Source organism: Rousettus aegyptiacus, unplaced genomic scaffold (assembly GCF_014176215.1).
Source record: "Rousettus aegyptiacus isolate mRouAeg1 unplaced genomic scaffold, mRouAeg1.p scaffold_m13_p_4, whole genome shotgun sequence".
Taxonomy (NCBI): domain Eukaryota; kingdom Metazoa; phylum Chordata; class Mammalia; order Chiroptera; family Pteropodidae; genus Rousettus; species Rousettus aegyptiacus.
The window spans coordinates 23,793,175-23,811,876 of NW_023416307.1; the positions used below are offsets into that span (position 1 = coordinate 23,793,175).

Sequence of the window (18,702 nt, forward strand, 5' to 3'; positions counted from 1 at the left end):
GGTGGGGCGCAACAGCTGGAGTGGCCGCGGCCGCACCGACTTCCTCGGACCTCGTCCGCCACCCCGGCTTAATCGCCCATCGCCGGGCGACTGGGTTGGGGTCATCCCCACCCCCCGCTCTCTCCGCGATCTTAAGTTTCATTGGGTTCAAGGAAACATTAGGCACGCGTGGCAGGGGTGACAGCAGCGGGCAAGCTCCGAGCGCAACTTCGAAGGACGGTCCCCGCCCTCAGATTGTGTTCACTCGTGTCTGCTTCCCGAATCAAAGAGAACACGTGAGCGCTTTGGTGCGTCGGGGGAAGGGCAGTCTGCTTTAGGGCCGAGGGGTTAGGGGCGTAGTTCCACTCCTTTCCCTCTCTCCAGGACAGGTCACGGTCTCCCTGGATGGGCGGAGGTCGAAGAGCGAGCTGCGCCTGGAGACTGCTGCGCGCGCGTCTGGGAAAGCAGCACGTAGGTATGATCAGATCCCTCCCTTGAGCGGAACCCAAAAGAGCGCTTCCGTGTCTTCCCGGCCAAGCATAATCACAGCTGTTGGATGGTTCACGGTTTGGTGGTATACCCGTGACATCCAGTTAGTTGCTGTACCTATTCGAGATACAGGAATCACGTATATACAAGACCATATTCATAATAAGGTACAGTTGGACTTTTGATTTTTCAACAACTGAGAAGATATTTATATTTGTCTTTTATTTTTATATTTTACCATATATATTGAATGCATTAGGTATATCTGCAATGAATGACAAGATAATTGTCTTATCACCCTTTGTAGGCCTTGATGGCCAGAAATTGTCCACAGTCTCATTATTGTTTAATAAAATGTTGGACATTATTTCATTTACAATGGGGGGGAAAAAAGAGGCATAGTCAAAAGAGAAAACATATGTGACATAAAAAACATGAAGGATATCTTATTTTCACTATTTGAGAAGAATATATTTTATTTTTAGTACTGTGGCATAATATATAACTTTTTATAACTATATATTATGTAGGCTAGGTTTTAATTATCATTTACCACAGTTACTTATAAAACTGACTTGATAAATATCTGCCATATCATGAAGCATGATGCCATACACTTTCCCCTCCATTTTTCATTTGGAATACATTACAGAACATAAGGACTTGTGATTCATAACTTGTTTAAATCCATAAGTGTGCAGTTACGTGCTACAGAAGGATTTGGGCAACCTATCTTAAGTAAAAAATAAGTATCATTGTATCGGTTCTACCATTCTATGAATATCTTTTAAGCAAGTGCTAATATAAAATATGAAAATGCATTATGTATAATGTACATATGCATATTGTCTATGTACAATATATACATTGTATACCATATAATTATTACAGGTTTTGATTATTATGAAAGGAAAAGAAGGAAAAATTTTCTCTTCCAGGAAGGATGAGTATTATGTTAAGGAAGATTACACACATGGACCTCACATGTGTATGTATCTAGAAACATTTGCTATGATTGAAAGTCTGACAATCTTGAGAAATCTTAAAATACCTGAATTATATTAGAAGATGATTTGATTACTTTAAACTTGTAAAAGCTGGTTGAAAAACTCTGATAGTTCTAAGAAATTTTAAAATGTCTCAATTGTAATAAAAGAGAATAGTTTACACTAAACCTTTAAAAGCTAATGACCCTGTCATTAAAATTATTTGAAGTGTATTGAAGCAGAAAAACATTAAAATCTTTCTCTGTGTAAATTATATCATGTGTGACTATGTGGTAGGGTATTAAAATATAAAATGTGTATCTTTGTCATTTAAAAGCAATTTTAAGTGCAAATAGGCAAAAGCATCAGTTGAGACTATATCAATTAAGAATGGTACAAGATTTAATGAAATCACATTATAGTGAATATATTAATATTGTTCAAACACTGTAAATTTTATTTACATGTGACTCTCAATACCACCCACCATTCAAACAAACTGTAAAATTGCCATGTTCCTTGAAATGATTTATCCTTTGTGAGTATACTGTTTTAGACACTTTTTACAATTTACCCATATCTGAAACTTCAACCTAAATATACAACAGTATAAAAAGTACATCCTGTATATTGTTGCTACTAACATTTGACCTTTACAACAAAATCTTATAAAAATATGCTTATAATATGGATCAAGTATGTTTTTTCCTGTATCAACTATGGAACGCTTCTTTCCCTAAAATTCAGAATGTCAATAATGTGACACCAATCATGCAGTGACGTTCTCCTGATTTTAAAATTACAAGTTTTATGTTTGTTTTATTCCTTATACATTGCACAAGCTTTTATTCATATCCTTCAGTTCAATAAAAGTGAGTCTGACTCTACTTTGTTTTTTTTCATGCAGTTCATTGATTTAGCAGGCACAATTTGTTCAGGCATAATTTTATAGGGGAAAAAATCCTCAAGAACTATTTTTATTAGTTATAAATGACTACATCTCATGGGAATACACACACATACAACATACCATGTTAATACACACAGAACTATGTGTTCACAATGCTGGAATACCTGGATAGAAACATTTTTAAAGCTCTAAGGCCAGTATTTATCTGGGTGTTCAGTTTTACAGGTTCCAACTGGAAGTTATTTATTATATAGAACTAGTAGAAAATAGGAATGTAGAAAATAGTTTCTAATGTAGAAGTTATTCTCTCATATATATAAATGGGCTGTGACTGATAATTTTTGCTAGTCTGCTGCGTACATACACATCTTACTCAAACCACCTGAGAGTGCCAGGTTCTCCAATACCATCTAAGCTTTTGCTCCTGGTTTACAGTTATCAAAGTAATTCACATACTAAAACATTTCAAGCATATTTTATCTTCACTGACTTCTCATGAGTAGGAAAATAATGGTCCTGGATATGGTAAGAATCTATCTGGAATGTGAGAAAACATGATCGATTTTCTAAATCACGTATATGTACGTATATTTGTATAATCACCAGTTGCTTAAAAGCAATTTGTTACTGGTGTTCAACATCATAACCAAGGGAAAAATGTCTTCTTGAGATAGAATGATACTTTTAAGAGCCCATTAATTGCTGCATTCTGCAAATGTGAGTGTGCTTCAACCAGGAAAAATAGCAGTGGCAATTATACCAAAGGGCATGAGGTGTGCTATATAAGGAAAACAAGATTCAATTGTAAAGGCCAAAGGGAATATTAAGGAAATGGCTTCAACAGTTTAAAAGGCTATATGCTAAGTACTTTAGTGTCCTTTATGTATACAGTTTCTCTAAAGTGGAATTAATAAAGGAAATAATTCAGAGCTGAAACTGATATGTTATAAACATGAATATGCTGTGCAGATTTATACAGTGTTCTGCATTGACTTTTGTAAAATTTTCATGAATCATAATTAATTTGGATTTCCAGATTGAGAGAAACAGCCATGAGTTGTGTTATTTTGAGCAACCCAGCATTAACCATCTCTCTAAAAATGTAAGTTGCCAAGAACCAATCAGTAACAGAATGTTTGGCAAGTTTGCATCTGACCTCACTAGTTTACCATTTATTTTTTCACTCTCCTTTCATCCATTGGTGAAAAGGCTAACAACTGGTAAGCTAAGGGTTCTTTTGGTGTTTACACCAAAAGCTCTCTGATGGCTGCCGGATCGTCCACGGTTTCTGGTTTTAGGTGTCCTTGGCATTCCCGTGAGGATTCTTAGAGTTTTCGCTGGGTCTGCTTTGTGCTTGGCATGCTTCTAAGCTTCTGTTAGAAACTATCACCATTGATTTGTTCCTGTTTCTTTTGGTGTTTGTGCAAACTCTCTGCTATCTGCCAAGTCTTCCAAAGGTTCTGCCTTTTCTTTAGGTGTTTTCAGCAGTCTCTTAAAAAGTGTTAGTTTCCGCAGGTTCCGGACTCTGCTCTGGAGTGCTCCTAAGCTTTTTGTGAACACTTAATTTTATTTTAATAAACATCTGTAATCTGTTTATTATTAATAATGTCATACGTAACTTCCCGAAGTTTATAATACTGTATCTGAGTTCTGGCAATTCACTTTGACACATTAAATATAATTATTTCTAGCACACTCTGATTTAAATTTGGTAGCAATTTACATTTTAGCCTTTCTTCCAATGAACAAAATATAAATATGTGCACAATGTTAGGCTTGGCAGTTGCTGTAGGGGGTGACACTTTTCATTTGTTATCATGATGATTATAACAACAATAACTGTACTTTATTGAATGCTTATATATGCCAGGCACTGTGCTGGGAATTTTATATTTTTATTTTAAAATTCACACCAGGAAGAATTAAGGATTATTAATCCCAATTCATAGGCGAGAAAAGTACAGCCCAGAGAAGCTGAGAAGTGTGCTCAAAATTACATGGCTGATAAGTAGAGGATCCCAGAGGGAGATACAGCCTGTCTGACCTCAGAGCTGGTCCTCTTAACCACTCAGCTTCTCCCTATGCAACTTAACCGTCACGGAGTATCTTAACATTAGGGCTCTGAATGTAGCTAGATGGCATCATATATCATATTAGAATCAGTTTTTTTCACATGCAAAATTAGGTAGCTATTTCTTATTTGCTATTTAAAGGAATTATTATTTTAAAAAATACTGTAGAATCTGGGCCGGGAATCTTTAATAACTTGAAAGAAATATTATTTGTGGGAATGCAGAACTGTTTCATGGATAACATCTGCAATGGTCAACAAAAACAACTCAGGCAGAGATTTTTTTCCATTTAATTCAACCAATTCCTTAAAACGCCAATGTGCTTCTTTCCTGGTCTGATGTCATTAACTTAAAAAATTGAAAAAGTTATTTAAAATATCTGGTAAATCTTGTCCAATATTTTTTTAAAAAACAGTTTTTGTGTGCTCAGCATAAAAATGAGAACCACAGAGTCTAACATTACAACTAAATGCCAAATGCCAGCCAATATTGAAGCAAGGACAAAAACAGCTTCCTAAATCAAGGTTCCGTTTATATTCTCGTGGTAGAATGTGCTTGTTAAGACTTCATATAGAATAACATACTGGTTTAGAGTTGGGCTGCCGGGGTGACTCTCTGAACTCTAGATTTTACTAGTTATATAATGACAAGCAAGTTGCTTAACTTCTCTAACCCTATTTTTCTCATCTGTAAAGGGGGGAGGGTACATACCTCGGGTGGCTGTAATATAAATATTAAGGTCACATATAAAAAGCACTTACTACTGTGCCTGAGACATAAAAATGTATTTTGAGTGCCAGTGTACATATATTGGTTGACAATGGGTTCTTGGTGTGAAATTCAGATAAACTTGTGGGAATTCAGAAACTTTTCCAGTTAATCATTGGCATAATAATTTGAATTAAGAATAGAAATGCTTTTAGGAAAAAGAAAAAATTAACTTAAAAACACTTTCAGTTGGTCTTAATGACCGGTTTTAGTTGAGGTGATACATTATGGGTGAAGGTCTGGGCAGAAATTGGATTTGGGCAAGCAAGGAAGGACTAGGAGTGGAAGATTAAATAAAATGGTAACGGTTGAGAGTGTGGATATCTTGATGTTGATGAGCAAGTCTAGTGGGAGAAAGAAAGGAGAGCTAGAAAGGTAAGCTACTGGAGTAGGAGATGGGGAGACTAGATCTTGAGACATCATAGAAAGAGAAGCTGTGGGTGAGGACAAGGGTGAAGCAGTGGCCTTACGAGTAGGTCCTGGGGAATATACACACCAAGGCTGTAGGAACAGAGGCGGATACAGGTTGCTGGGGGAATAAAAGTTAAGGAGGTAAAGGAGGGCAAATCAAGCAGTGAGGGTGGATGCTTTGGCCCAATGGACAACGAAACCCACCTCGGGTATGGCGGAACCGAGACTGATATGAAGGCTTTTATATCAATATTTCTGATTTTTAATCCGAAGAAGAGACAACCAAAGAAAAAGAACTATCATTAAATACTTAAGAAGCAAACGTAGAAATGGAATTGAGCTTATTTTATAGGACTCCAGAAGATAAAACTTAAAGGTAAAAAACAAAACAAAAACAAACCCCACAACTCTACAAATACATGAATTAATTATCCCATCCATCCACTCACCCATGCACCTGTTCCTCCAGGCACTCAGCCATTCTTTCACTTACACCAAAACAGATTTGAGGTCATTTACAAAAAGGATACACAAAACAAGATCCCTAAGAAGGAAATGAAGAAAGCAAAGCAAAGGGAAAAAGCAAGATTGGAAAAATAAGGCCATTCCTTCGTTCTAAGCTTTATAGCAGGAAATACAAAGAAAGAAGCAGATCAGTTAAAAGAGTCAGTGTTTAAAATAAAAATGAGACCAGCTGCTTGAGAGAAGCACAAATCTTCCTGGACTGAAATCTGGGAGAAGCTTCTGTGAGTTCTCATAAAGAAGGCACTGTAATGTCAAGAAGAACATAATTGACCATTTTTTATACTAAACATGTTCCAAAGGGCTTCTAAAGATGAGATCCTCAGTACAGACCAATGGCATAACATTGTAGCTCACCACAATTTTTCAAGGGGTCTAAGTAATATAGTACAAGAACTCTTCACTCCTGATTCTTTTAGCCAATCCAAAAAAGTTTATATTCTAGAGGAATAAACGACTATATAACTTTCAAGTTATTCTCCTAAAATGTAATATCTCTCAAGCCGTTTTAAAACCATTCGTTGCTTTTATAAATTCCAAAAGTGACATTTAAATACACACACTGGCCTGAAGGATTCCTACAAAAAACTGTTAGAATAAATGTATTCACTCAAGTCACAGGACACAAAATCAAAATATGAAATAACCACACACCAGCAGAAAGAGAAACTAGTAAAACAATTCCATTTACAATTGCATCAAATAAATTTAGGAATAAATTTAACCAAAGAAGTGGAAGACATGTAGATCTGAAAGTTACTAAAAGAGTAGAGTAGATCATACAAATTCTCATCACAAGAAAAAAAAATTTGTAACTATATGTGGTGACAGATGTTAATTAGGTTTAGTGAGGTGATTTCAACTATACATATATCAAATCATTACATGTACACCTAAAACTAATACAATGTTATATGTCAATTATAACTTAAAAAAAAAAAAAAAAAGCACTTCCCAAGAAGTAGTGGGCAGTACGGATTTGGGAACCAGGTTGTTGAGGCTCTTATTGCTAGGGCTCCTATTATTGGGTCGTAATTCCAGTTCAATTCCCTAACCTCTCTGTGCCTCAATTTCTGAAAAGGAAGCTAAAAGTAGTTTCTCAGAGGGTAAAGCTCATAGAACCTGATACACAGTAAAGACTAGATGAGGTGGTTGGCATTGTCACTACAAATGGATTTGAGAGAGAGGAATGGTCAAAGCTGACTTCAAGGCCATGAAAAAATTTTTTGCATTGAGCTTTCAGGAGCCCCTGAATTCCAGAATGTGTCAGAAGCAGCCTTAAAATGTACAAAGCCTTGATTCAGCAATTAGATTCCCCACTAAAAATCTATCCCATGGAAATAATCAAGGTCCAATGAAAAGATCTGATTACAGAAAATGTATTGAAGCACAGTGAGGTGTTGAAAAATAAATTATCCAATAGTTGGATGTTGATTAAACAAATTCTGCTCCATCTGTATGAAGAGACATCCTATAGTCTTTAAAATATAATAAAACATCTATTAATATGGAAATGTGTTTATGATACAATGTCATTAAATGAAAAGAACCAGTATAAAACCATATTATGATATACACGTACATTGAAAATTCAGTTTTAAAATCCATCTTTTATGCCATTCCACTGAGATACTCCAACAAAGTACAGAACCTTCAGTCTTTTTTTTTTTTTTTTTTTTTTTTTGCTTAAATTTTCAAGTATTCAGGCAATAGCAAATACATCTTCCTTTTAAAAGAAGAAAACATCACAACAAAAGTCCTCGAACCCCGGACCCTCAATCCTTGCCCACTTCTCCAACTTGAGAGTTATCCACTGTGTGGTATCCTTCTGGAGTATTCTTTGTGTATTTTTAATGCAATATATCTATATTTACAAGAAATGTATACAGTACAGTTTTCACCTAAGGCTTTTGTTTCTATGCAGTTTTAGCACGTGCAGCTTCATGTAACTGCCACTACAGTCAAGATAGAGATGTCTCATCACCACAGACTTCCTTGTGCTGCCCTATAGCCCCTTATAACCACACCTGCCCTCTCCTTCTCACTAATCCTTAACCCCTGGCAACTGCTAATCTGTTCTCCATCTCTATATTTTGTTATTTCAAGAATTTAATCCTTTTGCACATTATAAATATTGATCTCTATGAGATTACATTCTAGCATTTAATGCTAGACCTGTGGAGTATCTTGGCTTGCAAACTCTAGTTTAATATTTTCTTGTAGAAGTGCACTTTGTCACTAGATAAATGAATGAGCTCTCTGGTACAGTCCTAGCTGACTTGAGAACAAGAAAATATCCTTTAGGTAGATGTTTTATTTCTTCTGGAGTGAGTCATTTTAAACTTTCTATTTTGGCAACAATATTCCCAAAATGGAGATAAGCTTACAGCCACTTTATACTTGCCTTATTTCTATAGAATTATAAAGTGTTTTTCCAATTAAAAAATTTAATATAAATGTCATTTTACAGTAGAAGGGTATTAGATCGTTTTTGATAATCTAGAACAGCTGGAAATATCTGAAAAGTTGTGCTTTAAATTGTCTTGAAATGGTCTGTTTTAGAAATCACTACACTTAAAAGATTATGCACAGTGTATGGTGAGCATATGATCTATTGTGTTGCAAATGGCCAAGCAGTAATGTCCAGGATCCTGGTGTGACTGTGTAATTCTTCCCACAGATGGACGATACTACTATGATGACTATAATCTTGTCTTTCTTTCCCACATCACCTTAACTTCCTTTTTCCTACCTGAGGCAGGAGTCCCTGGACCAAGGCTGCAATTACATTGATGAAAGCAGGGATGACTTAAAATCTTTGTCAGAATTCCTAACGGCCTGATGAAGTAGGTTGTGCTTTTACTCTATCTGGCAGTATTGGGGCTAACGATCTAGTTCTATTGCCTGTTGGTAGAAATAGCTCGTTAGTTTTGTAACTCTACCCGATGTGAATGCAAGTGGACTGAGAGGGAGGCACTTGCTAGACTTGTATTGCTGCCTGCAATGTAGACCAGCACAGTGGCCAAATCTAAAGTCCCTTCCAAAGGTGAAAAGGTTTGGATATAAATGGAGAGGAAGAATAGTAGTTAAGGATATGCTGTGAGAGAATTCCAGGATTAATGCTTGGAAAGAAGCTCACTACAAGAGATGACATTGTCTGTTAGTTTAATTACACCAGACGGCTGAAAGTGCGAAGCCATATATTGCAGAGAGCATTCCTGCTTCTGGAACCTGATAAGATCAAATGGAAGCCTGCAAACTTAAGTGCCCTCACCCTAGAGACATTCTGGTTATATGATATGATGGTGGACTGGACTAGTTATTAAAGACTAGATGGGACGCTAGTATTGTGCCAGTATCTTCTGACTCGTATTTCAGGTTAGACCTACCATTATGTGACATGTGATAACCCTGGCATTGTTGAAAAGACTATACCACTGACACTGTTCGTCAAATGTATTAGGAAACTGAGTTGAATAGCTAACTACCTGTCCTTACCCCACCCTGGCTCCTCCAAATGTTGCTGTATCTGTTATGCTGTCAGGTATGTGCCTTTCACTGTCAAAGATCCTGTGGCCAAAGCCCAGGGAATAGCCTGTGGTATAATAAAGAGTATGTCTGGTTGGCGGGGAGGCAGGGCTGGTACCAAGCTTCTGAAGCCCTGGGAATTTCCTGAGTGTTGAAAGTATCTTTGTTGTGCCAATGAGTGTATGAGTGAGTGAGTGTGTGTGTGTGTGTGTGTGTGTGTGTGTGTGTGTGTATTGGGGGGCATCTAGAAAGCTTCAGGATAAGGACTGGTCACCAGAAAAACAGCCTGGTTAGAGAGCTAAAATTTTCAACTACCTGACTTCTGGGATGAGGCGGTCTGGAGACTAAGTTTAATCAGATGGACAATGATGTAATCAATTACACCTATGTAATGAAACCCTGATAAAAACTCGGGACAGCGAGGTGCGGGGGAGCTTCCTGGTTAGTGGACACAGTGGTATGCTGGGAGGATGGCGTGCCTGGACTCCCTGAGGGGAGGGCATGGAAGCTCTGTATCTTCTGCTTCCCTCCACAGACCTCTCCTTCCTCCTAGATGTTGCTCTATGCAGTTCCTGCATTGGGTTGTTTCTGAGTTATAGCCTTTACAATAAAACTGTAATCAAAAGTAAAGTGTTTCAGTGAGTTAGGCGAATCATCACACCAAAGGAGGGTGGGGACCCCCAAATTTGCAGCCATGTTGGACATAAGTCTCCCCTTATGGCTAGGAACTAAAATAAGAGCAACCTAGTTGGGGACCTTGTCCTTTTTCTGTGGGACCTGACACTGACTTTAGGTAGTTGATGTCAGAACTGAACTGAACTGATACCATCCAGTGGTATCATGGTATCAGAGAACCGTTTTAGAATACAGACATATTTCATCGTAGTTTTTTGATTTTTTAAATGTAGTGAAGCAAACACAATATAAAATTTACCTTTTTAGGATGTAATGTACAAAAAAAGGAAAAGAGTCAGTAACTGTAATGATTACATATGGTGACAGATGATTACTAGACTTATATGGTGATCACTTTGTAAGTTATATAAATGTTGAATCACTATGTTGTACACCTGACACTAATATAATATTGTATGTTGACTACAATTAAAAATAAATTTTTTAAAAATTACCCTTTAAACCATTTTTCTTTTTATGTTTCACAAACCGAACACACCTTTGTACCTAGCATCTGGACGAAGAACAGAATATTCAAACATTCCAGAAAAGAAAAGGAATATGTTGAAAAGACGGAAACATTTTCATAAAAGAAACCTAGATGTTAATTAAAATGGGGGTGAGAGAGATAATCACTTTCCCATGTATTTGTATATTCTTACTCTATAATACATCATTTTTAAAAATGGTTTAATGTAAGACTTTCTAAGAAGTACTTGTGTTAATGTTAAAAAGTTTTTGTGGTAACAATTTTGGGACATACTGAATTAAACTAGTCAAATAGATTCATCATTTAAGAATATTTCCTCAAATTCAGACTCTTAGGGACAAGGGCCTGAACATTTTCAAGACAGGAGAGGAATAAGGAAAATATTTCTTGCCCTTTCTAGATATGTTCCTAAAATTATGGTTAAATATATATTTACAATTTTAGTTATGTTTAAGTGTACAATTCAGTGGCATTAAGAACATTTACAATGTTGTGCAAGCATCACCGCTACCTATTTCCAAAATCTGTTCATCCCAAATAGGAATCCTGTACCCATTAAACCATAGCTCTCTCATGCCCCCTCTATTGGCCCCTGACAACCACTATTCTTATTTCTGTCTCAATGAACTTGCCTATTTTAGGTACCTCATATAAGTGGGATCATACAATATTTGACCTTTGTGTCTGGCTTATTTCACTTAGTATAATATTTTCAAGGCTCATCCATGCTGTAGCATGTAGCAGAATTCCATTCCTTTTTAAGTCCGAATAATATTCCACTGTATGTATATACCATATTTTGTTTGTTATCCATTCATCTCTTTTTGTCTACCTTTTGGCTATTGTAAACAGTGCTGCTATGAACTTTGGTGTATGTATTGTACATTTTCATAAATCCATCCTCATTATTTCTGATATATAAATAAACTTTTAGAGTACTTTATGATTTAGAGGTCAAACAGAAATTAATGATAACATACATTTTAAAGAGTCCAATGTTTTATTATTAGCATTAACATTTGCTCATGCTGAAGATTCAGGGATAAAATAATGAACCAAAAACTGGAATGTAAGCAACACTACATAGGTGTATCATAAATATATATGAATATTTTGTGAATTATTGGACTAAAAGTATCAAAGATAAAACTACATCAATTATTTTGTGCTTGGTCTTTCTAAATATACTTTTAGTATACACTTTAAGTATAAGCAAGTGCTTATACTTAAAGATTCTGCCTTTTTTTTTTTTAGCAAGAAATACATGCTTACCCTTGGTTAATCAGAATTAGTTTCGAAAGGTAAAACTTCTGAAAGGTAAGCGTGGCACTTAGTGCTTTGGACCTACATTCTTGGTGGACTGGCTGTTTGATGATCGCTCTCGTTCTTTAGTAATTTCCATCTCAATTTTGGCTTTGATTTTCTCCCAATCTATTTGGAGCTGCAGTAGAAGAAAAGGAGAAAACATGTTTACATAGTAAAGACATTTTTGTTTAATCCAAAGAAACCAAGAGTAAACAAAAACGGAAGTGTGACTTCCGAAACATTAGAGAAAAAGAAGGCATGAAAGAAAAGTTAAGAAAAAATACTACTAAAAAACAAAACAAAAAACCGAAATGGAAATAACTTAAAGAATAAAACCAAACAGAACAAATGCCACAATAAAAAGCAAAGACTCTCATTGTGATTCCAAAGACCTAAATCTTATTGTAGCTATGAAAGGTACATCTAAACAGTGAACTGGAGCCTTAGGGTTCTGTACAGGTGCCTCAGGGACACAGGGGCGAAAGGGGACTGCTCTCCTCCAAACAAGAGGAAAAATGGGCAGGGTTCAGACCACCAAGCCACGTTGCAAGTGGGTCAGCTCTTCACTGCTTATGAGATTTCTATAAGAAACTGTGAGGAGCAGACTCTGCAAAAATGGTGCCTTTGCAACAACTCTTAAAGTAATACTAAGATACAGTGGTGGTGAAGACAATGATGAAAAGATATGAGAGGAAGTAGTGGAAAAGCAAGGCTGGGAGACACCTTAAAAGAATCACTGAAAAGTGGTAACACATTTACCTGTTTCCTTTGCTTTGGTCCATGATGCAGTGCCCCCTGTGTGGCCCCTCCTCTAAGCCCGTTACACTGGCTGTCAGAATGGACTGTCTGCCCTGAGTTCTATGAACAATTTCTTTAGGAAAAAGCATTCTCTTGTTTAGTGATCTTGGAGATCACTAATTTAGGAATGTGCATCCTTTCAGGTAAGACATGAGAGAAATTGGGTCGTAGGTTAAACTAACTGATTTACTAAGAAATAAACCCTAACTCCAGAGATTGAGCCAAAAGTGAATAGGTTTTCACCTCCATGTAGGGAAGTTGGGTGAAATAAGTAGTATTAAACCAGACTGAGGTACTACTTGCTGCTTGAACAGATTTATCTTAAGTAACTGAGAGATTAATTTAACCTTACCAGGAATTCATGCCCTTTTCGTTTTGTGCCAGAAGTTGATGAAATTGGTATTTGGCTCTTTTTTATTCCAATATTCTTTATTCAAACTTTTATGAATTAATTTGTGGATGTTTTTGGTTACCTTTTTACACAGATAATAATTCCATATACTTTTTCTATATCAAATAGATGAATTTTAAAAATCCTTCTTACTAATAGAAGATGAATGTCTATGTTAACATGCAAATGACAGCTCTTTGAAAGGCAGAGCAAACATCAGATTATTTGAAAGACTCATTTTTCAATCACGCCAGAACTTGATCTTTTTGAAATGACAAAACGCTTGTTTCTATGTCTAACAAAACATTTGCAAAGAGAAAGACAAAACTTGATGAATGTTCTGGACATCTTCCAGCCTTAAATTGACGGTACATGATTCTTAAATCAATCACAATAAAACCATATATTGATGGTGCACTGAACAACTGTTGCTCTGTTGCATCAGAAATCCATCAAGTCAATTAATGACATCTATATTCGTTGTTACAGTACAAATGAAGGTGTCAGTTAATAGCTATCCTACTGAAAGTAAATGTTTCACTTTCGCTTTGGTATTTATCTAGTTTTAGAACAGTGTTCTGATAATTTAGTCCTTGGAACAGGGTATTTTTAATAGTGAGTTTTATATAAGGATGTATTCATGACAGCCTTCAAGTGACTTCTATACCAAAATACATCCTATACTAAAATACATCATTTTCTATTATAGGGAGTACCAATACTATTTGGTACTTCTTATTGTAGTTCCTGGTCAATTCTTATTATTCACACAGAATTTCAAAATCACAGCAAATGGCTCTCCATCCTCCACCCCATCTCTCTTACTTTTAGCCGAAAATCAGCTTTCTACTTTACACAGAACACAGTGGTCGTCAGGTGTGAATTCACTTAATTTCTTTCCCTGCACTCACAAACTTACCTATATCCATACCATCTTTATCTCTTTTTCTTCTCTCAGGCCAAACTCTTCACATAAGTCCCTGATCCCAACTTCTTTGATTCCTTTAGGACATCTGCTTTCAATTATTACTTACATATCCAATTTCCTTCTCTTCGCTGGCCACTGTTCATCACCTCTCCCTCTCTATTCTGTCTCCCTGCAAGCCGCCACCCTCTTTATTCTCCCACTTGACTCTCGTTCTCTCTCCAGACTTCTGTGATATGACTGTGTTCTCACTACACTTCAAAAACTTTTCACTAATGCTACCACGAAGTGTTTTCTTCCATCATCCTATATATCTTCTCTCATTCAATAAATATTTAGTGCTGACTACATGCCAAGGATTGCTCTAGACTCAAGGACTCAGGAGTGAACAAAAAAAATAAAATGGCTATCTTCACAGAGAGATAAACAAGGGAAGACAAATAATAGTGGAAGAAACAAATATATATAGTATGTCAGAAGTGGTAGGAGTTTTGGAAACAGGGAAGGGAGATAATAAGTGCCAGGCATAAAGCTGGGGGTGGCAGAGTGATTGGAGTGATGAGAGAAGGCCTTCCTGAGGGGTTGACATGAAGACCTAAAGGAGATGAGTTAGCAAATTCCTATGGACGTCTGGGAAAGGGCACGCTGACAGTGGGAAGAACAAGGCCCTGATGGGGGAGCATTCCCTGTACGTTCTTTGAACCTACCACTGCTCTTTGAAAAATCTCTCATGTTAGACTGTACAATATTCTTCCCTTCTGGTTTCTCCTCTCCTTTCTAAATGTCCTTCTTCGTCTTCTTTTTTCTTTTCTTCCTATATCCTTTTCCCATACAACCTCTTAACTACTAGTATTCACTAGGGTTCTGTTGTGAGAGACCCCTGCATTCCTGGCAGGATGTCTGGTGCTTGGAGCAATAAGGTCATCAGAAGCAGGTGTGGACTTGCACACAAGGACACATCACAGGGAGGACGTACACGCCTGACCTATTCTGGGACTTCTTGCTCTAGGGACAAGGATAAGAAAAGGAGAAGAAATAGCTGATAACACGGAGATGGCCTTGAGGCTGAATCTGGGAGTTGACTGTAGTTCGTAATTACTAACCTGATAGTAACTAATAATAACGACAAAGCCAGCTTTGTGCAAGAGAATAAAAAACCATGGAGACAGGGATGCTAGCATTGCCATTCATCCCCTCTCCCTAATCCATGTTAGTTAATGCATTTCCAGACTCCCACTCTTCTTCCTCACCATCTCCGCAACAGGTTCCAACCACGGCTCTTTTATACACTCCCTGGGAGATCTCATAAACTCACATAGCTTCCACTATAACTAGATGGTCATGACCACAACTTTATCTAGTACTGATTCCTTCTTTGTCACTATCTGTCAATGTTCATATTTATATTTCCACTAAATATTTCCACCTGGATATCCCGCACAGATACAAAAGTATATTTTAAGGTATTCAAACTTAAAAGGTCCAAAATCTATATATGCTTGTGTTCCTTATCTAGGTTAGAAGCATGCCTATCTGCCAGTCACCCACACTAGAAATGCTGAAGTCACTCTCACGTGCCTGGCCTTACCTCACCTCCCCTTCTCCCACCTCCAACCACATACTCTCTTGATTTTACTACTGAATTTTTTCTTTCATTAATCTTACCCTTTCCATTTCCTGGTGGATTATAGTAACCTCTTAACTGGTCTCCTAGCCACCACTCTTACCTCCAATCCATCTTCCACATCAGAAGTTATCTTTCAATTCTCTTGATTACAAAGCTCCAAGTCTTCTAATTGCTTTCACTATGAAGTCTATTAACACATTATTAAGGCCCTTCCATGTCTGATCCCAATCAATATTCTAACTACCCAGGCCCCAGGACCCAGAGTAGTCACTCTGTACTCCTTCTCTATTCTTTAAATACCCACACATTTGTTCTTAGCATCATATCCTTTAACTGACTAACAAAATCCTAGTCAAGATAATTTTGTGGAAAATTCTAAGTTTCCATTTAAATTTAGAAATAGTATTTTAAAAGCAAAAGTGATCATGGTATTTCCTTTCAATAGATTCAAATTAATCTTAAGGAAAAGTCCAATATATCCTTAATTTGCCCTGTGAAATGCTCAAGTCAATCTCCCTTTCGCTCTTTACTCTTTCCCACTTCAAAGCCTTTCCTCTGCCCGGAACACGTCCACCGCCACACGCCACCCTCGCCCCTACTCAGTTTCTACTATTCATCCTTCAGAGCTCAGCTCAAATATTGTTTCAGGATGAAAAAAGCCAAAATGCCTAAAGAAGCCATGTTGTTTTGATTATCACACTTTGAACATTTCTACTGCTCTTATGATTGAAGTATTACACTTTGGTAACAGTTGAATACATATATAATGAAAAAGAAGATTAAAATATTAAGTTTTTGCTATCTAAAATACAATTTCCATAAAGGTAAGAATTATATTTTCCATGTCTTCAAAAGCACCAATGTAAAAATACTGAAAAAAAATATTAATGACAGTGATGAAAAAGAGGAAATGGAGTAATACTAACCTGATTAAAATTTATACAATACAGTAAACTTAAGGTGGGTGCTCAATTTTAACATACTGCCATATTTTCAAAGCTGACAAAAATATCAGGTGATCTGGCGATTGTGTGGTCTGCTTAGCACTGTAGTGGTGGTGGCCGCTGTCACATTCTGTTAGTTAGAGGGTGGCCCTCAAAAGTCCCAGGAAGCCTGAGTTTGTCCTAGCAGTAGAGTAAGGACTCACAGCCCAAACTCCCAGGGATTTATGTCAGTACTAAACAAGTTCTGAATGAAACATTAAGTTTGTGGAGCTTCTATAAAATATACCCCTTTTCACCAAGAAATGCATGGTTTGTGTCTATCCTGAATCCAGACACTGAAGTTGCATTACAGAATTCTAAGAATGTCCCCAAAGCCTTCCCTACCCTCAAAACCATTCTAAAATACAAAAATGTAGATCACGACACTCAGTATTCTAATATGGTAAATGGATAGTGTTGGCTTTTGCAGGAATTGTAGGGGCCCTCTCCCTACCTTCTTTTCTTTTCCCAAGGTTCCTCTAATATACTCTGCCCCCAAGGATGAGCAGAATATTCCGTTTTATTCTGTGCCCAAGGAGGAACACTCCCATGTAGTCTATAAGCTTCATGAGGACAGACACCATGTCTGACTCAATACCTAGCATAGTACGGCACAGGGTGAGCACTCACACACATTTTTAAAATAAATAAATAGAGAGAGAGAGAGAGAGAGAGAGAGAGAGAGAGAGAGAGAGAGAGAGAGAGAGAGAGAGAGATAAATGGTTAAGTATATCAACTGGTTCAGAGTTGGGAGCAAGGCTGGCCCTGTCTTAGGATTACAAATCTCTTGTCTGTACAGCTACAGGTAAACTCTGTTACTACAGTCAGAGCGTAGAAGGATGTGGCCAGGCACTGGGGCAAACTCTCTTGTTCTGGCTCTCCTTGTGGGCTAACATGTACTGGAATGATGCTCTTCTAATTGATGTGATAAAATTTGAGACTCTGGTAGGAATTTGAGAAGCAAAGGTTTAGCCTTCTTCGGGCCTAGGTAGTAAAGTCTACTTAGGCTAGGCAGCTCTGGAGGTACAACTTAGCTCCCTAGAATTCTATAAAGTGATGAAGAATCCATTTTTTGACAGGTACCCTCTGTACTTAAATACTTCCTCTGCAGAAGGGGCAGTTTGTGGAAGACAAAATTCAGGAGTCAGAAGCCTTTATCCCTTCCATTTATATTGTTTATCTAAAATATTAATCAGTACCTAAACTTAACATAAATTGGATATTATAAAAATATATTTGAGTTAATCAAAACATGGCTATAAGATTTAAAAATGTTTAGCAATATAACTAATAGTTAAAATAAGACTACAACATCATAAGGCAAAAAGTTAATTTTTTTTAGATTAAGGTATGAGTCATTCAAATTTTGTCTCATTAAGATGAATATTATATAATTATAAAACATATACATTATTATAAAATATTGTATAATACTTACACCTTCTGCATATTGCAAGTATCGTTTATTAGTTTCCTGTTTACCAAATGTCTCCAAAAACTTTTGACGGTAAGCAAGAACTGTATCAACATGTGTTTTGTATTTTACAGCCAATTCAAGTGCCCTATAATAAGAATAAAACAGATTATCAGTATTGCTTGTATTGGCCTCCACGGGCAGTAGAGTTTTAGAGTAACAGGGTGGGACAAATGATCTATGTTATTCCCTCCACTTCTCCCTCAATAGGGAACGTCATTCCCTATCTCATCCATCTTGCAAATTCCTATTTCTAAGGTCCAGAACAAACATGATCTCTTCTCCCTGATAAGCTCCCCTTGTAGAAATAAATGGCCATTTATATTTTATACATACTGTTATTACAGCACTTCTTACAGTGTATTATTA

General features: G+C 36.8%; 1 protein-coding gene and 1 non-coding gene across 4 annotated transcripts in view; one reads left to right on the forward strand and one right to left on the reverse strand.

The window, feature by feature from the left end:
- The first annotated feature begins 20 nt into the window (after positions 1–20).
- On the forward strand, positions 21–2,341 carry LOC107512962. The gene is made up of 2 exons (XR_004950505.1): positions 21–287; positions 364–2,341. It is a non-coding gene; the product is annotated as an uncharacterized LOC107512962 (transcript).
- A 9,466-nt stretch (positions 2,342–11,807) lies between these two features.
- IFT80 (intraflagellar transport 80) overlaps positions 11,808–18,702 on the reverse strand; it is a 92,183-nt gene continuing 85,288 nt past the window's right edge. For 2 of the 3 annotated variants that reach the window (XM_016149039.2, XM_016149049.2), the window contains 2 exons: positions 18,298–18,421; positions 11,808–12,271 (listed from right to left, as the gene is read on the reverse strand). In XM_016149039.2, coding sequence (XP_016004525.1) covers positions 12,161–12,271; positions 18,298–18,421 — 235 coding nt within the window. In that variant the 3' untranslated portion in view covers positions 11,808–12,160. The remainder of the gene's footprint in view (positions 12,272–18,297; positions 18,422–18,702) is intronic. The other variant, XM_036219825.1, reaches the window with a different exon arrangement.